Source organism: Musa acuminata, chromosome BXJ1-1 (assembly GCF_036884655.1).
Source record: "Musa acuminata AAA Group cultivar baxijiao chromosome BXJ1-1, Cavendish_Baxijiao_AAA, whole genome shotgun sequence".
In the NCBI taxonomy this organism is placed as follows: Eukaryota; Viridiplantae; Streptophyta; class Magnoliopsida; order Zingiberales; family Musaceae; genus Musa; species Musa acuminata.
Window position 1 is genome coordinate 2,610,721 of NC_088327.1, and position 24,409 is coordinate 2,635,129.

Genomic DNA, 24,409 nt, shown 5'->3' on the forward strand with positions numbered 1-24,409 from the left:
ATCACCGAGCACTTAGATCTAACTTGTTTGATTGATCTATTGACTTAGGCATCGGAGGGATATTATCGAAAGTATCTGATGTAGATTATCTTTAGAATAGACACATCCATCGAATTGTCTTGATTTGGCTTAAAAAAGAAATTAGATTGGATCTGATTCAGCTCGAAGAGTTTATCAACCATGTAATAAAAAATTATCCTAAATTTTTTTTTAGGCCATCTATGGTGATGTCAAGTAGCATTTAGATGTGTTCTTACATATTGCTTTGAGCAATTGTTCTTGAGACAAATTTTTTGTTTTTCCATAATATCAACTTTACAAATGATTTCAAGCAACACAATAATTACATCCTATTTTTGGATCAAAGTCTGGCATTATATAGTTATTCATTATATCGAAATTGTTAATCATATGCTGCACTTGTCATTATCAGTTACTAATATATCGAAACAATAAATCAAAATTTACTCCATTCTTTTAGCTACATGCATAAAATGTGGCGAGATGAAGCGAAACTATCATGCATTTCTAGCACTGTAAAACCATGTGACGGATCAATCACCTACATCAAATTCGATAGCATCCTAATTATTCCTATAAGACACAGTGATCAGAATAAGTTCTTGGAATGTACCAAACTCACAAACAAGGTAATAGTTCCATCAAAGGACAAAAAGAAGGGATGCTTTGGGAGGACTATGAATCGTATGACCCAACCAATGTCATCATGATTGAGACTCCGACAGCCTGCGTCTATGCATGCTTATCCTTCTACGTACATTCGCTAAACAAGTAATACAAGGTTTACTAATATAATCACTTAGATTTTGTCCTTTAGGGATCCATCCTTCTTTGCGAGTGGTAAGTAACTCTCTCCAGAGATGTTTTAGTAGGTACAGCTAATAAATAGCCCATCAACCATTAATCACAAGACATCATAATGCTTCAGAGTGATCTTTTGGCTGCATAAACTAATCAAAATATTCACACTAATCGAGATTTGTACAAAAATATTCTGAAACATTCTTCAAACAAAGACCATAAACAACAACTTGCCAAAAATAAGAATAAAGCATTCCAACACATTCAACTAATCTTTATCGAACCCTATATCGATGAAAGCGTCCACCATACGTAAAGTATCACATTTGATGCTCTAAGAAATGCATGACTCGAATTTGTTATGTTATTTTCTCCATTATTCAGATATCTCATGAAGAAATCCAACGTATTTGTTATATTAACTTGACGAACATGCAAGTCAAGCTGTATGATGATCTGCGAATGTGTGTACGCAACGACTAAACCCTCTCCATAAATGATATCAAAACGATATACGTCGAACACCAAACACGTCTCCTACGACCGAAAGAACACGTTTTAGTTCCTGTTCTAATTGCTGCCTTGTCTCCGTGCAGAGTTCGGTGGGGGAAGCAGTCATTGCCGATCGCATTCAAACTGCAGCAGTATGTCAACACATCCAATCATCGATTTCGACTGCCTTGTTCTCGTTCTTCTCCCTTCATAGATGACAAAAAGACAAATCGATTCAGTATTTTCTCCCAGTCTTCCATGCATGGCTTAGTGTATACGTATCCAGCCCCCCCTCTCTCTCTCTCTCTCTCTGATTTGCCCGTCTCTATCATGTAGATGGCTGACATCAACTGTAGCTGGGTGCGTTCTTTCGGTGAAGAGGCAGTGAAGTGGCAGACGTACTTCACCTGTCCATCGACGAAACGGAAGATCTCTTACCGTGGTGAGGTGACGTTGACGACGAGGAGATGGAGCGCACGGCCGCCTCGGAGAGCGTGGGCGCCATCGCCACAGTGGGTCAGCGGCCGGCCAACCCGCGAGGCCCCGCGACGACACCCATCTACGGTTCTACTGCTGCGTGGACGGGTTGGTGGCGCCGTGCAAGGCTCCCCCGTCCAGGAAAGCTTGTTTCTCGATTGGACAAAAATGTGGGAACCACAATGGGACCCGCTGTATAAACCAACAGTGTTGCGAGTCCCAGTGTTGGCGCAACCACCACGAATACGGAAGCTGAGTGAGTCCGGGATGCGTCGGCCGGCCCTCTCCGCTTGTGAGCTGTCGGACGGCTGTGATCGAGACATCACGTCGATAGTGGGGCCGTCATGGGGCCCGCACGCTGGTCAGACGCCGGGGACCACGACTTAGGACCCGGGCGCGATGTCCTCGAATGCCACATGTCGACGCCCAGTCACCGATGCGTCCTCGAGATTCGAGCCCCTTTCCCTCCTCCCCTCCTCTCCTGCTCTGTCACGACAGCCTCTGACCTCGCTGGAAATATTTCTCCACATGGAAGAGAGAGACACACACGCACCCTCACTAGATTCTCTTACCCCTTGTACGTGGCTCCATGTTTCTCGACCCGTTCTGTCTTACCCGTTTCGAATCTAACCTGTGATTTGCAATGCGGGTGATAGCAGTGGGACCCTACGTGTGCGAAATCTCTCACATGGCAGGTAGTCAAGCGAGTACAGAATCAACGCGTGGGCGTGCTATTGCCCCCAACTGTGTCATGCGTGATGGATTCCATAACGTGGGAGCCACGCTGTTCCTCCAAAGTCCAAATCGAGGTGGTAATCACTATAGTGTCGGATCCGGTGTCCAGCAACACGCGCGGTCCAGCTAACTCAACCGATCAGCATCACGATCCCGTTCGATGATGGGCGATGGTTGGTGGGATTCAGTGAACTGCGTCCGTCGTTTCCAGTGACTCTGTGCAGAGTGTAATCACAAGGATAACTACGAAGGTAGTGTCTTCTGTAGCAACTACATCTAAATTTAAGCTGACCTTGACTAAGAGAGCTCTGAGAGAGAAGCATAATTAATGCCGTGGTTCGATCCACTGCAACAAACAATACAGAGGGAAGATCAGATCGAGAAATGAAGAGAGAGAGAGAGAGAGAGAGAGAGAGAGAGGAGGCAGCGGATATGGATGGGGAGAGCTGTTGACGGAGAGATTAATGAGGAGAAGAAATGGAGTGAGGAGATGAGTTCAAGAACGTGGGGAGGGGACAAAGGGGAAACAAAAAAGAATAGCATATCAAGAGTTGAGGCCCACCCACCGCCAACACCAAACCCCGGCCACAGCCATCCCTTCCCCCCACTCTCTCCTTCCTTCCTCCCTCCCTCCCCTTGACTTGCCCAAACCCTAATCCAAGCGCCTCCTAAAGCAATCCCTTCCGCCCCTTCCTCCTCCCCAAAACAACCCCCTCCCCTCCGCGGGAAAGATGAATCGGTTGATGTAGCTCTTCACTTCCATTTTTGCAGCTTTCGATTCCTAGAAAGATTGGTATTAGAAAAGCAAGGAAGGAGAGACAGACCGCCGCCTTCCTTTTCCCGTCTAGATTACCTTTTACTACTCCTCATCAAAGCGTCCACCTTCGATCTTGGTTTCAAGAACTAGATCTCCTATTTGTTTGATCCGCACAGTTGCACTTCCTGAGGGTGCACACCAGCTAGTTTCGTTTTTTATAAGCAAAGGATAAAAAAAGAGAGAGGAACGGCGTTTAAGGAATTGATGGATCCAATTTCAGCATCCACGCATGGCCACCATCTCCCTCCTCCCTTCCATGGCCAAGAGTTCCATCCCCTCCACTTTCAGCACCTTCAGCAACAGCAGCAGCTCAAGGTCGAGGAAGAACACAGTGGCCTCCGCCGTGGCACGAAGCGCGACCATGACGACAGTAACAACGACGAGAATAACAATTCCAGCGGCGGCGACGGCAAGGAGCTGGCTCCAGCAACTTTCTCCGCCGGCGGAGAGGGGGAGATCATGCGCCGGCCGCGCGGCCGCCCAGCCGGGTCCAAGAACAAGCCGAAGCCGCCGATCATCATCACCAGGGACAGCGCCAACGCGCTGCGGTCGCACGTGATGGAGATCGCGGGCGGGTGCGATATCGTCGAGAGCGTCGCCAGCTTTGCCTGCCGCCGGCAGCGAGGCGTCTGCATCCTCAGCGGCAGCGGCACCGTCACCAACGTCAACCTGCGCCAGCCTGCCTCTTCCAGCGCTGTCGTCAACCTTCGTGGCCGCTTCGAGATTCTTTCTCTCTCCGGATCTTTTCTTCCGCCGCCTGCACCACCTGCCGCCAGTGGCCTCACCATATACCTAGCCGGCGGGCAGGGCCAGATTGTCGGGGGTAGCGTCGTCGGGGCTCTAATAGCATCAGGACCAGTAATTATAATGGCCGCATCCTTCGGAAACGCAGCTTACGAGAGGCTGCCCCTCGACGAGGAGGAACCTCTACAAGCTCAGCAGGGTGCTCTCGGGTCGCCTGGACTGGTAGGACAGTCGACTCCACCGCAGCAGCCCCAGCAGCAGCAGCTACTCGACCCCAACAATCCGCTCCTCCACGGCCTCCCGCCAAACCTCCTCAATAATCTCCAGTTGCCAGCCGATGCATACAGCTGGGCCACCGGCGCAGGAGGGCGCGCCTCCTTCTGATCCTAACAGCAATTCACCACCCACTTTGTGAAGAAACCCCGCAGGAGCTCATGCTGATGCCAGCTTTAGCCTCAATTCGGAAGATTCAGGAATTCTTCTCTCTCTTCTTTCTCTCAACTTAATCTTCTTTTGCTGCTTTCTTCGTTTCCTTATTTCGGTTCGGCATAGGATCATCATCCTCATCTTTCTTCTGATTTGGAGAAGCGTTGTACAAAACCATGAGTTCTCGGAGTTTCGACTCCGATGGCAGAAGATAAGCTTATGTGCAAAAGGCATGCATGCACGGTGGAAGAAGAGACCGAAAGAGTGATGCGCCGTCGCTTCTTATCTGGTATGCTTGCAAGGGAAAGGGAAGGAAGGAGGAGATCTGCAAGTTAACCCCGGAAAAAGAGGTTCAGCGATGTACTTCCACTCTTATTGTTAATTTGAAGTCTTCGAATCGTAATTATGCTGCTGCATAGGTTTCTTGTATGCTACTCCAATATGAGTATCTTCTTGAAAGCTACTAATTCTATTACTCGATTCGAGTCCGCCATCATCACGCACACATGCTCTTGCCAAATTCTTACAGTCTTTCTTTCAGAAAAGGAACACTGAATCTTACTACTTTGTGCACTTCTTTCGTTCTGGTTAGTCTGTCTGTTTGTGCTGTTGTGACGAAGAAGGCGGTCGTGGCGCAGACAGAAGCCTGTAGTTACGGGTCTGTAAGCTCTTTAAGCAGACAGTCGGAGGAATCGGAGCTGAGTCCCGAAGAGAGGGAGTAAATGAGGGGTGTCGTCCTGTTCTGAGGAAGCTGTTTCCCGAGGCCAACAGCTTCACAGTGCAGCGAAAACTACGACAGGCGTTATGCGTCTTGAGCTTCTCATCACCCGGAAGGAAATGTAGGAGAATGAGTGGAGAGAGAGAAGGAAAAGCTGATGATCTCGTAGTTTAACTACTCTTTCTTGTCCTCATCAAGTCCCAGCGGCAGCCTCTTTCTTCGTGCCGTTTCCTTGGAGGCTTTACTCCATTTTGGATTTCGTTTTCCTCTCTTTTGGTTGCATCCGTGACTAAGAGGTCTTCATCATCATTTGCGTTCAGATGCAACTTGTGTTGAATTTAGATCATTTTATATCCTTTTTAAAGTCCCCATCTGATATGACAATTTCACATTTTAAGATTTTCTCGAGTCAAAAGTTGGGGGATTTATTTGTGTATAATGGACTTTGAAATTTCCATGAATGATTTGAAGGACAGGATATAGTGCAAGAGAGATAGGAGTTGGATCTATTAGGGGGTTTAGCTTAATGAAGTTTCCATATCAAACTGTTCTATAACTTGGATCAGATTAAGATTTAGATACTACTCTCTTGAGTATGGAATTTTGAGGATGAATGATTCTTAGGTGGGTGTTGACTTTAACTAAACTCCTTGGTCTTCACAAGAAAACATCTTTTATGACTTTCTTAGGTGGAAGTTTTAAGGGTTGCATATGATCTTAGGACATTTTAGGGTTTAATAGTCAACCTGAGCAAAAGCTTCATCTTCTTCGATGGGACACCAAATGCAAGTAAAACTGAATTCTCACATGTTCTGATCTGTAGTGCTTATATACTTCATTTGTTATTTGGTTGACTGATATTACTTTGAGGTTATGTTCATAACATTTACAAAATAAAACTCATCACCATTAGCTGACAGAACAACATGTACTATTAGAACTGAGAGTAAGAGAAAGTAGAAACCCTAAAAATTAAGAGATTGTTACACCAGAAGAGCAAAGGATTAAATATGCCACTTGAAGCTGTAGATGAAGATCAAATATTTTGGATTCTAAAGGGAAGGAAAATTAAAAGAAAATGTCAGTTGGAAAGTAAGATGAAGAATTATCAACTATCAAGTTCAGTGTTTTAAGGATATTATGTTGTGGATTATCTAAAAAAGATGAGATCATGAACATAAGTTGGGACTATTTTGGGGAGTCTTTGATGTGAAACCAATTTAGTTTATCTCTTAGTGAATAAATTTAATTAGTTTAGAGGTATTTTGCATATATCACAAGTTGTGATGTAACAATATTTACTAAGAAGGAAACAAATGCAGAAAGAAAAAGTCAGATTTGATCTTTCATTGATCATTGTAAATTTTGATTGGAAATATTAAATTTTCATCCATGGAAGCTTATCAATCAAAAAAATCATTATAAGAGGAAGATTATTTTTCAAATTAAGACTGAAATATAATTATATATATTTTTCGTATACTCGAGCCTATATAAAAGGGTCATACTGCATAAAAAAAATTAATCAATGAATTAAGTTTATGGACATAATTTGAAACTATTTGGAGAGTTTTTTTGATAAAAAATAAAAATAAATGCATAAGAATACAATATGGTTAGAATTAATTATCCTCAGATACAAATGACATAAGTGAATTAACAAAAGTGGTAAAAGGAATTTGTCTAAAATTTAATCTATGAAAAAGAAGCTTTTATATGTAATTTTGAACATTATAAGACAGAATCTAATTCAACTCCAAACACAATAAAGAGCCGTCAAATGATGAATCAAAATCGGAAGATATATTGTCTTCATCTAAATAGATATTTATGAATGCTACTGGAAACCTTGAAATATGTTAGAATTATGACACTGTAATGGATTGGAAGTTTAGCTATTTAGGATCAAGCAGTCAACAAAACAGTAGACAACTTTATCCTGGAGAATTGACAAATTAATTGGTAAAGATATGTTACAATTGCAGGAATGATGAATATATTTATATAGAGTGTAAAAACAAATCATTCTGTCATTAACATAAGACTATGTTATTGCCAATTAAACATATTTCTCAACCATCTTTGGATGTATCTCCTACATCCGGAGAAGGTTTGGATTACAAACTAAATTTAGACCATGAGAACATACTTTATAGTCACTCTTTTTTATGATTGAGAATCTGATATTTTTAATTTTTAATTAGTTTTTGAAGATTTTAACAAAAAAAAAACCCTTTTTTTTATCACTTTGAGATTAAGAGTCTCATACAATTTTTGAAGCAAAATGTTCGACTCTTACCTATTTCTGATTGCTGTGGAGATCATATTCCTCTATAAACCATGATTCCCTTGGAATCAAGATTGTTAGAGCCTCCCCACCAATCAATACCTTGGAACACAGTTGCTGTGAAGGAGGCTGAGGCTCGGCAGATGTTGTTATCCATGAGAACCCTACTGGGAGAGGCTCCATCGACAAGGGATGTTTTTGGCCGCTGTCTTCTTGGTCAATTGTGACTAGAGAAATCTTTTGATGAGGCAAAACAAAGTCTAATACCAAACGAGGTTCCATCAGAATTCTGTGTCATCCTTTTGAATCGATTGGATCGATCAGGTATGCCAATGAGAAGCAGCTGAGTCTTGGTTGCGATCATCCTTCGGTAGTTCTGTCTGTCGTTTCATTAACATCGGTCACAAACCTCGTTCTGATGGGTTCTGACTCAACCGGGCCCCACATTTTCTTTGGCTGTGGAAGTGGGTCCGGTTCTGGGAGCGTCGCGGTAGTTATGCAGGCTTGCTTCGACGCCTTACCGTTGACGTCGCTTCGGCAGTCTTCATTCTCCTACACGCACGCCCCAAGTCTCCCATCTCCCGGTAGCGTAGCTGTCCGCGAGAAGATTGGTGGGTCCCATCGTTGTGGTCTTTGGCTCACCTGTGTTGACCGAGACACCGTCCAGGAAATGTAGCCATCCCAATCGGTCCACGGTCACGGGCACTCGAGATCACAGCATTTCGCGCGCCCGATTCTGACGTCGATAGACCAGTCGCTTCGTAAGTCGTAGCCAGGGGGATTTGCCACGTCCTTTCTCCGCGAACTGCCCCCCGTGGTCCCAGTGATTGCGGGCCGGTGGGGTGGGGCCGCCTCAGATCTGGACCGTCCACTCCTTGATGATAGAATACGCGACGCTGTGGGTCCCTTTTGCATCAGACGACGATTATCCAATCAACACATGGGTATATTCAACCGGGTTCACCGGCAGCACACCGCACCGCACAAAAGCGATTCCTTTTCCATCTAACCCAACCTACGCACGCCATCTACCCTTCAGTTTCTCAGCCTAAACTAGTTTGTGGGCTCCACAGATGGGACTCTAATCTCCAATGGTATCGCCGGTAGGGAACGGGGCAGACAGGGTAGAAACACTGCTGCAATTAAGAGTTGGAGGGCCGAGAGCGTGTTGCCCTGCCTTCGCCCGCACGCTCTCCCCTTGCACGATACTTTTCTTTTCCTGAGTCAATGGTTCATTTCGTCCGCTGTTTTCTCCGATGCGCCCCGATCTCAAGATCCCAATCGCTTGACGCGGACAGATTGCAGATCTAGGAGAGCGGTTGTTTAGGCTTCGCCTTCGTCTCCGTCTCCTCCATCTGGGCTATATTTGTTTCTTATGAGACACAGGGCCGCCTCCTCTCCTCATGGGACCTCCTCCTTGACTTCTCGAGGCAAAATGAGGTAAGCTTCTCTAAATCTTCTCCATCTGCTCTTATTTTTCCGATTCAGTTTGTTTATGATGCTCTATTGTTATCATTATATATTCTTTTGCGCTGAGGATTTGGTTGGCGTTCGAAACATTAGAATGTTTAATTGATTCGGGGCTTTCCTTGATATGACAAGCTTGTGGTAATTTCTCTGATAAATTTTGGTAACTACTGCTGAAATATTATTCTTTGATGCCATCTACAGCTTGATTCTTTTCCTATATTGCTCTTTCCTTCTTTGTGGTCTGAGGAAGGGAAGCAAATGCATACTGGGACAATTGAGATAGAAGAACCAACTGGGCTGGTTTTAACCGTATATCCGATCCCATAACAAAGCAAATTCGAATGGCTGGAATTTTGTGAGTGTTTTCGTCGGTTTTCTTTATTGTAGGAGTAGACTCTGATGGTACTAACAATTGGTTCTCTTTCTGATCTTGATTCTGATCAAATATTCCATGATCACTTGAATAAGATATGAACTACCCGACCTTGATCACATTTATCTTGGAATACATAGAAATGTGTAACGAGGTTGCCCATATTATAACCATGATATGAGTTAAACATCTGGGTGAACTCAACAATATGGCTGGCTAGGTAGGACAACCTATAAAGGTGTTGCAGGGATATCTTACTGTATCGGAAGTGTCTGGGAACTAACTGGTGCATCAGTATGGTAATTGGACATTCATCCAATCCCAAAGTTTTAAGATGATAAGTTATTGGTTAACACCAGTATATCTAGCCATATTCTTTAATCTTTTCACTTTGTAGTGCTAACACCTCTCACATGTCCTAATAATCTCAGCCTTATACAAGAGTTCCACAGCGCATCCAATAACTAGTCTTCCTCCATGAATCGACCATGCTATTACACGATTAACCACACAGACCAACATGGCATCAATTAAATCTTGCAAACTTGGATCGAGAATCAAACACATCTTCTCGCTAGTCCATGCTAGCCTTTTAAATTGCAGGTTATCCAGCATTAGCAAGCATTGCATTGAGGTTTAACTGCATAACGTGACTAAAACATATCAAACCTATATATTCATGGTAGTCTGCCACTCATCAAATCAGCCCATCCCTGTGCTCTAATACCTCTGGCAGGTAGATTTATATTTAAAAATGAGGAATGCGCCAATTAAGTTAGGGCATCAATATGGAAGTGAACATGATTACAACTTAAGAGCTTAAGCTAATATGTTACAAATATATCTGGGCCCATTTAATCTTTTCACCATGTGGAACTAATCCCTCTTATATGTTCTTAACTGTCACTGGACAAGGGAACATGAGATTTAATTGGTATATGGAAAATGAATAAGTTGGACAGAACAAAACATAATCGAATTTGTTTCAAGAATGCCTGACTTGTAGGAGAACATTTACAAGATATCAAAGTACATTTAAAGCCTAATCAAAATATATAAGTACCTGGAATTTGAATGGTTTCTATAGCTACTCCATTTGCATCTAATGTAGTAGAAGTTGTACTTGTTCTACAAACTGTTAAAAGAAGTTGAGGCATATATTAAAAAAATGAGTGTAAGTGAAGTTGAATAATAAAATGAAATAAGTTGTACTCTAAGTTTATGGAGCTTAGATGTTTGTAAAAGAGCAGAACAGGGAAGCTAGATTATGATGGATGAAGAAGTAGGTGAGAAGAATGGATATCTTAGACTCATTCCAAGTCCTCCGAACTTACTATCATCGAAAGAAAATGGATCCACACCTCTCACCAGCTGATTTAAGATGAAATGAAGTCAGCAACGACTCGTCTCTCTCCCTGGTGGATGTAACTTGGAAGTCTTGTATAATTTAGACTAGATTTTATACAGTAGATAAGTTGGTTAGCGGAAGATGATATACTAGTTGTGATGCGAATATCATATCTTGCTACTTAAATTTATTGTAAAAGAATTCATGTTTGCAGGTCTATGATTGGTGTAATCCTGTTTTTGGAACTATGATTGTGTGTTTTCTAGCAGGCTTCTATTTGCATTTTTAATGACTGAATTTGTCTGCTAGTGGTTTCAAAAGATCATACTTTTATTGGTTTTATTGAACTCAAAGTTGAATTGCTTGAGGCTTTTTAGAATTGCAGGGATGAGTGGTTGAAGCAATTGACTACTGTCCTGATAGCTGGTTCACCAATTCTGCTTAGTAGTTTGATATTGAGTTGCTGCCTTTACCACAAACATGTACTTTGTCATAACATGCCTACTTCCTACCAGTACAAGAATCAGATTATGAATTAATATTTCTAAATATCATCCATTGTGAATAATTTATATAGATCCATATTCAAACTTCAGTGTGTATTTAATGGACATGTCATCTCGATTCATCTAAGTGTCACACCAATCCCTTGCTGTACATGTATGCTTCAGTATCCAGCATCATATTGCAACTTTTGGCATCATATTCCATTTGTGCTATATAATGGTCTATCTATATAGGACAGAGTCATTTAATCTGACTCCTGGCTATTGTGTTAGTACCTTTTAGAAGCATTATTTCAACATGAGAAAGTCCAGGGTTTGGTAGTTTATGTTTTTTCTTGTGTCATTTATTTACACAGTAAGTTTAAGAGGCATTGTAGCCATCCATAGTAGTGATATACCTGATAGAAGATGGTTGTAGTGACTTTCTTTTCTTTGACGATCGTTCATACTCTGAGGTATATCTTATTGCACTTTATTGTTAAAATGCCATTTCAGGGGAAAATATTTTGTTGCATGACTTTCAAAAATGAATTTGTGTAAGCCATTCATGTTATTCTTGTTCCTTGTTCCCTTGTATCGACTGTTTCTTGATGTCATATGCATGTCACAAGATGAATATAGAATGACATTAACAGTTTTTTGAGCCTAGTTATTATTGTTTCTTTTGACAGATCAAGGAGAATATTTGGGTTCTCTCTATCTCTTATTCTCATCAACATGGCTTCTATAATGGAGCGTGCTGATGAGAATCTCTTACCAGCTGTTTATAAAGAAGTTAGTGAGGCCTTTAATGCTGGACCCATCGAACTTGGATATCTTACCTTTATACGTAACTTTGTGCAATCAGTATCATCACCCATGGCAGGAGTTCTAGCCCTTCATCATGACCGTCCTGTAGTTCTTGCTATGGGTACCGCATGCTGGGCTTTATCAACAGCTGCAGTCGGTGTAAGCCAGCATTTTAATCAGGTTGCTTTCTGGAGAGCAATAAATGGCTTGGGTTTGGCCATTGTCATCCCTGCACTCCAATCGTTCATTGCAGATAGTTACATGGATGGTTTGCGTGGTACGGGATTTGGATTACTAAATCTTATTGGTTCGGTAGGGGGCATTGGAGGTGGTGTTTTGGCTACAATCATGGCAGGACATGAGTACTGGGGAATACCAGGGTGGCGTTGTGCTTTCATCATGATGGCATCATTGAGCTTGCTAATTGGAGTTCTAGTGTTTCTTTTTGTTGTTGACCCTAGGAGAGACCCTTTAGTTGCTGTCGGTGCTGATGATGACACCGAAAGGTAACTATCATTTTTCAGGCTTCAATATTGTGTTTAGATATTGTTATTCTGATTCCTCTAGACTTGAAATTTTGTTGTGGTTTACACTTCACTATCTGATTTTATTATGTCCAATCATATATTAGAATTTAGAATTGCAATTCATTATGTGCAATGCAAGTCAAGGCATGATTATAATGCAGCAGATAAATTTAGTCAGTTAAGGATCTTTGTTGAAGCTTTCTCTGCACACTGTCACGAATGAGATTTTTGTTTGGGTGCTTGTATTTTAAAACATGAGCCAACTTTAGAGACCTTAATCATGGCATGAAGCCAGCTTGAATAGCATCTAATTTTTTTGGCATATTTTAACTAGATATAAAGTGACTGCTGTGAGTTAACCTAAAGATCTGATAAATCAATATGTGGATAAAGGATAAAGTCTGCAACCAAAACATGGTGTTTCAGTCCTGTGCTAATACAGTTAATGCTGCCTGGACAGCCTAAGAAATATCTCATGTTTAAGGAGGACAAAGTCTGTTAAAATGGTGTAAAGTGAAAAAGTTAAAACAAACAGGGTGTTATTACTTTTATTTATATTCCCATTTATAGGAGGGGCTACTACTACTTCAATAACTAACCTAAATTTAAATATGATCTTTTCTGATCCTGAAACAGGTGATATGCCTTAATATTTAAACATGGTTCATATATATTTTTCTGTTCTTCTGCCTGGTTCCTAAGACATTTGAGAACATAATTCTTGTTGATCCATCTTTTGACCCATTCTCTGATAATATTCATATATTGTTCACACTTGGAGTATTAATAATCAATTTTATGATTAGTTTATGTCTCCTTGTCTTTTGAATCTAAGATTGCAGTGATTATTTTCTGAATGATCTGCATATATTTCACACCAATTCTACCAACATTTTGATGATTACTAGTGATTCTAAATACACTGGACTTAACTAGTGCATCAAACTGGTTTACTAGTTGATCTTCTAATTGTGTGTAATCTATGCTCGTTTTTCCAGGGCTAACCTGGTAATGAAAAGTACTGTACCTCCATCCTCGATCTGGAGCAATTCCTGGTTGGCAATGAGATCTGTAATGAAAGTCAAGACATTTCAAATCATTGTCTTGCAGGGAATTGTTGGTTCACTACCTTGGACAGCAATGGTTTTTTTCACAATGTGGTTTGAACTGATAGGTATAATAAAATATTCACATATGATCTGTTATTCTAAGTATCCTTTAGAACTTTGTTGACTATATGAATTTTGAATTTTTGACAAGATAACTTGTTACTTTCTAATCCTATACATCTTAATCGTATCTTTCAGGATTTGATAATAACAGCTCAGCTGCCTTAAACAGTCTTTTCGCCATTGGATGTGCTATGGGTTCCTTCCTTGGGGGGATGATAGCTGATCGATTGTCAAAGTACTATCCAGACTCAGGCCGAGTTATGTGTGCTCAGTTCAGTGCCTTCATGGGTATTCCCTTTTCATGGATTCTTCTTACTGGGATCCGGCCATCTGTGAACAACTGGAACGCTTTTGCTGCCACCCTACTCCTCATGGGCCTCACAATCAGCTGGTGTGCTTCCTGTGCCAACAACCCCATGTTTGCTGAGGTTGTCCCCCCGAAGCACCGTACCATGATTTATGCTTTCGACCGTGCATTTGAAGGATCATTCTCCTCATTCGCAGCACCAGCCGTAGGTATCCTTACTGAGAAGATTTATGGCTATGATTCAAAGTCGCTCAAGTCAGTTGGTGGCTCTGCTGAAGGAGCATTGGCACTCTCGAGGGGTCTATTTATGATGACCATCGTTCCTTTTGGTTTGTGCTGCTTGTTTTACAGTCCCCTTTACATTGTATTTAGGCGAGACCGAGAAAGCGCCAAACTGGTTTCTTCAAAGGAGCAACAACTATCATCAGAAATTGATTTTGGAGGCAGGTGATAGCCACAACTTATCACGTAGTGGCAAGTAGAACGCATAGCGTCTGGCATATCGGTAGGGGGTTTATTTGATACGACCTAGCAACTTACGTATGTTCTCTGCTTGTCTTCAGATCAACTTATTAAACATATAGAGATTGTTGTTGAAGAAAGCTGCCCTTATCGGTGAACTCATTTAAATGTCGTGGGAATTCTTCAGTTGGATCCATTGTTGTAATCATGCATTCATCTGAGTTGCAGGTTCTCATGCATGCATCAGAAATTTTAAACAACAACCATCTAAAGCACCATGTTTGGCCCTCATTTCCAACAAATGAGCGAGAGTGCCGACTACTAGTTGCTTCATATCTTGAGAGTCGTAAAAGACGGTTAATTCAATGGTTGGTTCTTGTATTTATTTGTTCATCCTGTGTTGTATTACTGAATCCAGACCAGCATAAATGTTGCACGCAACATTTTTGATCCTCTTCTAAGCAGGTTGATCATCTTGGCATGATGACTTAGGACAGCCTCAGCTGGGCAATAATATTCATTAGTTGTAATTGTATAACAGAGGCTGTATGTTTATGGATTACGCCCTACACATTGCTGTTCCGTTTCTTCTTCCATGCCGATACAGATAGATACATCAATGAAAATGAAACTCTCAACTTTTGAATTGAATCTGTGTGCATTTTGTTGCAGGATGAAGTCCAAATGAGTATGAAATTTTCATGTTTGCAAGGAAATCCATGACCTGAGATTGAATCCGAGCCCAAAACTTATCTGATACGTACAGAATTCCACCAGTTTCTTCATCACTACGGAGAGAGAGAAAGGAAGCGAGAGAAAACCTTAGCATCAACACTGTTGTTTCATGTTCGGCTTCTTAAGTCTCCTCCTATAATACATCACTATCGAGCTGGTCACCATCTTCTTCGCAACAGTCGTCGTCGTCGTCGCGGCCGTGTCGCGCGCTCGACCCCAAATCCTGCCGCTGATCTCGAACGCGGCCGCGTCGCCAACTCCGACGGCCATCCCGCTCCGGATCACGGAGCAGCGCTCCTCGTAGCTCCTCCTCAGCTGCTTGACCTTCGCGAGGATCTCGTCGTCGGTGAACGACCTCTTCACCGCCCTCCTGATCCTCCCCACTAACGAAACCGAGGGGTCGAAGGACTCCACCGGCTCCTCCGCGATCTCCAGCGCCGCCCGCAGCAGTCGCACCTCCTCCTCCAGTGTCCATGCCATGACCAGCTGCAGAGATCGGAGCCTGAGTTTCTCCACGAAATGGAAGGCTTATATCTTGCGCTTGCGGTAAACAAGGCATCAATGTACGTATGAATCAAAGGAATAAACTATTCTATGGATTCCCAGTGGATTCTTCCCTGATATGGTGACGATGGTGGTACGATGAATGATTTGCTTCCGAATCCACGCTTCTGTAGTCAAATCTTGAGTCAACTCATTCCATCAATTGTCGTGTGCTGTCGATGCCTTATCGCAAGCGGATCATACATTGCTGCATATTCGCACCAATAAGGGCTGAGTGCACTGCTGTCCGATCAACACGAGAAAAGGGAACAAATTGCACTGCCGTCCAATCAAAGTAATTCTTATCTATTCTGATGTTAATCCGAGTGATGGGCAGTAAGTTTTCACAGTCCTCTCCTGAATCTGAATCTTTGGATTCGCAGATCTATTTTTGGATTTTTTTGGAACTTAATGGTTCTTTTTTCCATGGGATGTAAGATTGCATTGAATGAGTGATATCCTTCCTCTCGTGTGGTCGATTTTGATCCAACCTAATCCACTTTCCAAGTAAGATAGATATATCATTGTTGTTTACCGGGCTCATCTCGTCAAGCTTGAGGGAGATCTTATCGAGACTGGTCGTCTGAAACTACTACTGAATCAATCTTCTCTAGAATCTGAATCTTGGATTCGCAGATTCATTTTTGCACTGGGATTTTACAGGGTGGACGATATCCTTTCTCGTGAGGTCAATCTTATGTCGATTTTGATTTGACCTATTCCGCTTTTGAAGTAAGATATATCATCGCAGTTCATGATCTTGCTTCACCATACATACTCAAAGAAAGTCTTCCCAAGACAGATAGATAATTCGAAGTCAAAATATAAGATAAGAAAATATTTATTCCTAATCTAAGATAAGAAATATTTATTTAATCCCCCTAAAATAGACAAAACAGATTCTTTTAGGTTACTTCAAATATAGATATGTAGGAGAAGAAATATGTCATGAATTAACTGAGAAGCTTTGGGCAGTGTGGAGAAGAGAAGAATGAGATGTCAATGATGAAGAAAAGAAATCATGGTTATGGTCAACCAGAAATCATGGTTATGGTCAACCATACCACTGGCCTGCTCTTCATCTGCATTGACGCTGATGCATTTGTCGAGTGACAATTACATTGACGTCGACACAGATAATGGTGGCTACCACGACGTTTATGGCGAAGATGGTGGCTACCTTGCCGCTAACCTATTGGATAGATTCCAACCTCAACCCCTCCCCCTTTGCATCTGCATCGATGTCGATGCATATGTTGAGCGACGCTTTCATCAATGTAATTGCTGAACAGCGAAAGGATCGCTTGGCATCTACATCAACATCGACGTAGATGTAGAGCGACATCACTCGACATCTGCATTTGCATTAGCACTTCATTTGTGTCGACACTGGTGTAGTTGCCAAGTGGTACTGTTATGCATTTGTGTCGATGTTGATGCAAATTTCAAACGGCCCTTTCGTCGCTCGACAACTGCACCGACACAGATGCAAAACAACTTAAGAGTCGCTCAGTGAAAGGTGGTACCGGAACTGATGTAATAGTGAGGGGAGCGACCGAAGCTCCAATGACCCCCAACTTTGGGTCAAAGCTGGGATCTGCCTAACAAGTCAACAACGATGCAACCACCATCTACGTTGGTGTCAACGACACCATCGTCCACCACCACCTTCGACACCATCCGTCACTAAACATTAAAATTATCTTTTTACCCTCTGTTTTCATATTTTCATCGATAAAACTAATGTCGTTACGATAAATATACCTAGATGTTTCACTTTCGTAATTATAAAGACGCGAATGTAACTTTTTAAATTATAAGAATCAAAATGCTAGTGGTAGCTAACTACAAAAGATAAAATATAATTAGACTTCAAAAAGATATTACTATAGATTTTATAACCATTATATATATATATATATATATATATATATATATATATATATATATATATATATATTATTGCAATAACACAAAACACAACAATAAATGTTTTTCCCTGTAAATGAAAATCACAACAATAGTTCATATATCACCTTGATTACTAAGCATAGTAATAAAAATTACAGTAATAATTCAATTATTAATATAATTATTCAATATTTTTATCCTGTAAAAGACAACCATAGTAGTAGTCCATGTATTGCTGCTGTTATTCAACCACAGTAATAACATACATATTACCGGGATTGAGTAACCATAGCAATGCTTTTACCCTATGAAAGTAAATAACATTAATAACTTTTTATAGTATAGACAATATACAAGATAATTTACCAATTGATAACAAAACTGGTAACAAAAATTGATTGTTACCAGTTTCAGAATTGTTGCAGTAATTTTGATTGCTTATCCAAATGTTACCTGATCGAAATAAAGTTACAGAATTAAACATAATGAGTTGTATAACTACTGTTATTTGACTGTAAAAAACAATAGAAAGTACGACACGAGAGAAACCACTGCTACAAGCTCATATTTCATAATTCCATGTGCTCTCAGCCATTAATTTTGGATACTTCTGTTGCTCTGCCAAATTGAATGATGCTGAAATCTGCAGGAAAAAAAATGATAGTGAAATATTGCATCAAAGAAAAATATTACTCCTCAAACATAAATAAGAAAAAGAAAAACCCTTGCATGATGCAATTCTAATGCATTCAACCAATATAGATTACTTGGACGAGTCTCAAGAAGCTGATCGTCTCACCATGAGTCAACTAGAAATCTTAGCAAGTTGAGTTTCAAGTCAACTGAATGATTTTCTGAATTATGACCATAGCTATACCCATCTCTGATCCTATTACTATTGCCATAAACAAATGCTTAGCTACCAGTAATACAAGATAAAAAAAAAAAGTGAAAAAAATACTGATGTGAGACCATTTTAATTTATTTTTTCTTTAATAAATTTAACTAATTTAACTTGTCTTTTGCAAATGTGACAAGTTGCTGATTGGAAACAACTTCTTGATTTTGCATTTGCTACCGTGATTGCCTATGGAGAAAAGAAAAAAGAAGACAAACAAAAAAAGGAGACAAATCCTAGGCTTAATTGGAGATCACAAAGGTTGTTTAAAGGTTCCATCCATAAAATAAAGTCATATCATAATTGAAGAATTTGCAAAGAATGAAGGCTACCAGTCAAATATCTTATCAATAAGAAAGATTAATTAAAAAGACAAATCTGAAAATATATCATCCCAGAAAAGGATGTAAGAAAAAATTAATATACTTAATATATCAATAAGAAAGATCACATTCCTGATAGTGTGAGCTCATCGTACACATGTAGCGTATGAAGGTGCAACACCTTTAACCCATGAGATTTAATCCTTGAGCTAGAATGGATCTAATAGTTATTTTTTTATCTCACCAAAATCTTTTATCGTCAACTATCATTGTCATCTATGCTTTCCTCCTACATCATATCAGTATCAGAGTGATTATCCTACATCATAGACACATACAGAGCAATATACAGAGTCTTCTATGACCATAAGAGTTTGAATTCAGAAATGCCTCAAGACTCGAAATACAAGAGAGAACACAATTCATGTTATAAAGTAATAACATAAAGAACTATACTAAGTTTTAAAGTTTACCATCCAACAACATGTGTCAGAATCAACCAAAGGTTGATCAGTGTTGGTGTCAAGACTAAGACCAAGGTTAGGATCAAGGACAAGAGACCATGATAAGGTACAATATAACAAATTAGCTGGGGCACTATTGGCTAACACCTACAGAAAAATGGGGAAATCTATGGAGGTCAATGTGTTTAGAGGACAATTAGCATCTTACTGTAATTAATATTTCCTTTAGTGCTTAAACAGGGTTTCAAGTCATAAACACCTATCTTTGTGGAGACATGAATGCAAAGTTCCATCCTGATCAAATAGCAACCTACAGAACCTTCTTGCTTGATATGTTTAACAGATTAGGCATTCATTTTATTGAGGCAAAACTGACCAAAGCAGGCCATAATTTAGTGAAGCAAATTGCAAGAAACAAAGTCAAGGTCATGTTGTAACGCAGTGTTGACATGAAAAAATATTTGAGGAATTGATCATTACCAGTTTGGCTATAAAGACACTTCTATTTTTTTGACCATTTGTTATAACAAAGAGGTGATATATAATATAGCCTAGTTGAGAAGATCTTCAAGTTGACACTTAATTGAGAACATATGAAGCTAATTATCTCGCATCAAGGTACTAAGCATAGGTGAAATTATACATTTAAAATGAATTGGTGAAACAAACATATGAATGGTGGACCAGATCAATCACAAAGCATTAAGACTGACGACAAATTGGATAGAAGAAAAGCTAAGTTAAGTTGAGCCAAAAAGTATGCAGCAGTATAACTGAAATGAAAACCATGAGTATTTTAGAACATGCCACTAAAAGCCCTTGAAGAACCATTGTCTAATTATAAAGCTTGCCAATTTTACCTATGTTGAACTGAACAAGAAGTCATAACCAATGGTTGCAATTAGCACCTCCCTCAGGACCTCAACTAAAGACAAATCTGTTGTTACTATCAATCTAGATCCCCTCAGGGATTCTTTGATGTAAAACCCTTCAGAATATCAAATTGTTTAAGTGTTAATCAACATATCACCCATATTTGTTCTTCAAGGAAAGGAGCCCTTGAGAAGGAAACTACAATCATCCATGTTAGACAAGGTGCAAAAGGTCAAATGCTTAAATTAGCAGATGTAAAAACAAAGCAAGGAAGACCAAACACCCACATAAAGGGATGAGAATTATGATGATGGGAACCAAAGATTGAAACAAGCATGATGACAACTTTGTTGAAATAAGACAGAGTGGATCTATAAGTAGGCTCTGAAGCTAATGAATCCTATTGATAAAGCTGAAAAACAAGTCAATTCACAAGGAAACAATTAGACGCACCAAAGAAATATAAAGGAATTAGTTTAAATTTTACTGGATTAAAAAAAGAGCTCCATTTGATAATCTTGGTTAGTCTTTTCAACGAGTAAAATCAAATTTCAAATCCAGTATTAACTGAAGCACTGAATTCAGGTTTCGATTAGTCTTTTCAACAAGTAAAATAAAATTTCAAATCCAGTATTAACTGAATTACTGAATTCAGGTTTGAAAGGGAGCTTGGCACAAGCAAAGAAGCTGCTAAAGCTTTAGTGACGATAAAGGACATCAACAATGATCAAACAACGCAGATATAATATGTCATAGAAGTATGGTCTATAATTCAGATAATATGGCAACATTTGAATCATACAAATTAGTTTATGCAAAGATCAAATGTATTTATCAATTCCACTTCAAGAACAACTAAACCAGCATAAAAACTTGGTAAGTTGGTCATAGATTACCTTGAATGAGCTGTCCTTGGAGTCCCTATTCCACTCCAATCCGAGATTCTTAGTGGTGGTCTGGTAGGTCGCCTTGAGGGAATCACCACCCTCGAACTTCCTGGTCAAGGCGAAATCCCACGCGTTCTTCGACACATCATAGCACGGCTCCAACACCAAGCGTCTCAGCTCGCCGTGCGCGTACCAATATTTCACCTTGCAGTTCCCCGACCCGAACGCATAGTTCATCGATACCTTGTTCGCCGGATCGAACACCAGCGACCCGTCCAGCGCCGTCCGGTTAGCCGCTCTCGCATGCGTGTAGGTCAAGTTCACCGTCTTGTCGACCGCCTTGAACGAGTTCATGAACTGAAACCTCACATCCTGATCGGGGAAAGCAACAAAAATCCGGTCAATAGGTTCAAGAAATGGCGATCTTAAATCGTCGGAGGGGGCGAGAGTCGTTGCCTTGTTGGGGACGTTGTAGTCGAGGATGAAGGCGCCGGGCTTCTCGACGGAGAGGACGAGGCCTTCGAGGGAGGGGCCGCCGGCGAAGGTGGCGTCGGTGAAGGAGGTCTTGAGGCGGGCGTCGCCGGCATGCACGGCGAGGGTGGCGGTGGCGACGCTCTTGTCGACCTCGTACCGGCCCTTCACCGTCGCCTTCATCTTTGCCCTATCTATTGCTGGAACTGGAAATCGGGATTGCGAGATGTAAGGAGAAGAATTAGGAGGCGACGGCGGCGGCGGGGCTCTCCCCTCAACACATTGGTTGGTGGGGCTTGCATGTCTCGTGTCCAAGACAGGCGCCAGGATATTTTACCGCTCTCCAACATAATCCACGTCACACTCCAGTGCAGGAGTCGAAATTTAGATGCACGCGTCCAACCACGCTAGTCGAAAACATTGTTTCCCGCCTCGTCTGAGACAGGTGATCTCTACGACTATTACCACGCAGTGGATACCACGAGGTCGTATATAATATTTATCTGAAATTGTATATAATTAATTTGTGTTCATTAAGATTTTGCCGTTCTTTCTATAAGGTTTTTACCGATTAAATTATTTAACATCTTAAAAAAAAAATTATATATATATATATAATTATATTTTGAATCAATAATCTTTGATGATTGATACAAAAAAAATCTACTGGATAACATTTTTATTCTTTTTAACTCTCGACAATTATGTTTATCGAATAAAAATTTAAAAGCATGAATTTAATATTTTAGATATAAATATATCGAATGGGACTATAAGATCTAAATCTTTAATAAATGAATTAATAAAGAATAATTTATTTGGATGAACTTAATATTCGTTGTTCCATATATGTTAGACAATAGGGAAAGAAAGTATCTTCAAAACTATCCAAACGTTTAAACTAATTAAAAACTAAAATATTGCTAGTGTATGATATATTTTGGACATATCATACACTAGCAATATATATCTATACATATTATAAAAGAATGATACATGGTCGTTGATGGTTAGATATATAATTCTCAAGACTCTTTAAATTTAAGCAAATGATGATTCTAATATTCGTTGGTATAATGGGTTAAGTCTGATGCGACGGGGGCATCATGTTAAGCCGTGGCCTCGGGGCCGTCGCGGCTCGGTTCGGGGGTCCGGATGTCAGGTCGACAGAAAGCTCCGCCGTAGCGCCTGGAAGAGTCGACCTCGTCTGGCGCCTGCACAAAGGTCGGGCCGAGGCGCTCGGCCCGACCGCTCCGACGACCAAGTTAGCGATGTGAAGAAGGTTTTGGAGGAAGAGATGTCTCCAAGTGTGTTGTGCTTCCCCCCCTCCCCCCCCCTTCTTTTAATGAACGAGAGGGTATTTATAGGGAATCATTCTGCTTCCTGAGCTGCCCGCTTGCAGGGGGCAGGTTGGTATTAATGTGCCTCGGTCAACGTGTTGAACTTAGCTTTTGCAGAATATTAATGTGCCTCGGTCGGTGTTCCGATTCGTTTGACCAAGACTGAGATGTGATGCGTCATATGGGACAGGTGACGTCAGCCCCAGTCTTGTCGTCATTATTTTCCTCATTAAATTATTCGAATTGATGTATGATATGTTGATGTTAGAAAACATAATAAACATTACAAATATCAAGAGGAGCATAGATATTGTCTTTTAATGTATTCTCTTTGAAACTATCCAAGGAACAATAGGGATTATCTCAATCGACAATGGACCATTATGCACCAATTCATCCAACTTTATACTCTAATAAATCAATCTTTTTTAAAAAAGTTGTTTTGGATTTTTTTATATTTTTTTGACATGATTAGTAATACTTCTTTAATTAATCACTGTCATTCTCAATTTTTATGCTATTGAAAATATTTTTATCTCCATTGACTTTAAAAGTTTAACATCATCTTAAACTCATGCTCATGAACTATATCTCTTGGTATACTCAATTTTATTTTCTTTTAATCGATTATGATCTTATGGGTTATATAGATGATATCATCACTTATCCTTCATAAATATTCAAAGATAATAATCTTAAAATTATCAATCCTAAACGTGTTTTTTTTGGATCCATAAAGATCATTCTCTTACAAGTATTATCATTATCTTGCTCTCCTTAAATCATTCCCTACTTACCCTCTGTAAAAGCCTCTCATAAGATGTGATGTAAGTTTAAAATTTTCGAAGGGTATAAAATTTATTTTTGACTATATGCAGACTATTAAAACTCAAATAGATATATTTGCTATAGTGGATGGATATCTTGATAATAAAAATATTATTTATATATATTAAAATGATCTTGGTTCGGATTACAAGAAGATCTTGAATGTAATTTGTGATTATGATAGTCCTATATCTTTTGAACAACTTAATAATAAGCTTTATGAATCTTAATCTTAAGTGAAAGTCATCATATTCTAATATTACTTTTATTATTATCGATTTTACTAACAAAACTAATTCTAACAATAAAAACAAAATCTACAACTAGTAAAACAATCATCTAAACAATAATTATGGAGATGATATGAACAATATCATAATTAAATAATAAAGTTAATTATCAAATATGTAACATGTAAGGCCATGTTACTAAGAAATATCATCGTTTGTGAGCTTCGATTCAATTAATGTTTCAACCTTTACACCTACCATATTCTATATATCCTACTGTGCTATATACTCGGTTGTTATTACCATTGTCATTTGCTCAATCTGCTATTTAATCATTTCAACCTTCATCAAACTAGCCAGTTGATTATATGGTTTCTCATCTGATTGATTTAATAATCTTTCTTCTCTTTTAGATTACGATGGTTTAAATGATA

At 40.0% G+C, this 24,409-nt stretch overlaps 3 protein-coding genes across 4 annotated transcripts; 2 read left to right on the forward strand and 1 right to left on the reverse strand.

Moving 5' to 3' along the window:
• Positions 1-2,885: 2,885 nt before the first annotated feature.
• Positions 2,886-4,988, forward strand: LOC135605076 (AT-hook motif nuclear-localized protein 22-like). The gene has a single exon (XM_065094789.1). The coding sequence runs from the start codon at positions 3,548-3,550 to the stop codon at positions 4,469-4,471; it is 924 nt and encodes a 307-aa protein (XP_064950861.1). The 5' UTR covers positions 2,886-3,547; the 3' UTR covers positions 4,472-4,988.
• A 3,720-nt stretch (positions 4,989-8,708) lies between these two features.
• On the forward strand, positions 8,709-14,658 carry LOC103978777 (uncharacterized). Of its 2 annotated transcripts, XM_009394716.3 has the most exons (5): positions 8,709-8,958; positions 9,190-9,343; positions 11,887-12,510; positions 13,530-13,705; positions 13,839-14,658. In XM_009394716.3, the coding sequence occupies exons 2-5, from the start codon at positions 9,330-9,332 to the stop codon at positions 14,459-14,461; spliced, it is 1,437 nt and encodes a 478-aa protein (XP_009392991.2). In that variant the 5' UTR covers positions 8,709-8,958; positions 9,190-9,329; the 3' UTR covers positions 14,462-14,658. The 2 variants fall into 2 exon arrangements, with proteins under 2 accessions (XP_009392991.2, XP_009392982.2); XM_009394707.3 differs by lacking the exon at positions 9,190-9,343 and having other exon boundaries at positions 8,711-8,958.
• A 3,354-nt stretch (positions 14,659-18,012) lies between these two features.
• Positions 18,013-21,839, reverse strand: LOC103978769 (outer envelope pore protein 24, chloroplastic). The gene is made up of 3 exons (XM_009394696.3): positions 21,563-21,839; positions 21,116-21,478; positions 18,013-18,304 (listed from the first exon to the last, which is right to left on the reverse strand). Exons 1-3 carry the CDS (start codon positions 21,758-21,760, stop codon positions 18,224-18,226), a joined length of 642 nt encoding a protein of 213 aa, XP_009392971.1. The 5' UTR covers positions 21,761-21,839; the 3' UTR covers positions 18,013-18,223.
• Between the last annotated feature and the right edge of the window lie 2,570 nt (positions 21,840-24,409).

Bases quoted from the DNA above. Each gene is read 5' to 3' on its own strand.
- LOC135605076 (XM_065094789.1), top strand. From the start codon at position 3,548: ATGGATCCAATTTCAGCATCCACGCATGGCCACCATCTCCCTCCTCCC.
- LOC103978769 (XM_009394696.3), bottom strand. From the start codon at position 21,760: ATGAAGGCGACGGTGAAGGGCCGGTACGAGGTCGACAAGAGCGTCGCC. The intron at 21,479-21,562 runs GCAACGACTCTC...TTCCCCGATCAG, and splicing joins ACTACAACGTCCCCAACAAG to GATGTGAGGTTTCAGTTCAT. The intron at 18,305-21,115 runs GTAATCTATGAC...TTTTTCCTGCAG, and splicing joins CCAAGGACAGCTCATTCAAG to ATTTCAGCATCATTCAATTT.
- LOC103978777 (XM_009394707.3), top strand. From the start codon at position 8,894: ATGAGACACAGGGCCGCCTCCTCTCCTCATGGGACCTCCTCCTTGACT. The intron at 8,959-11,886 runs GTAAGCTTCTCT...TTCTTTTGACAG, and splicing joins ACTTCTCGAGGCAAAATGAG to ATCAAGGAGAATATTTGGGT. The intron at 13,706-13,838 runs GTATAATAAAAT...CGTATCTTTCAG, and splicing joins AATGTGGTTTGAACTGATAG to GATTTGATAATAACAGCTCA.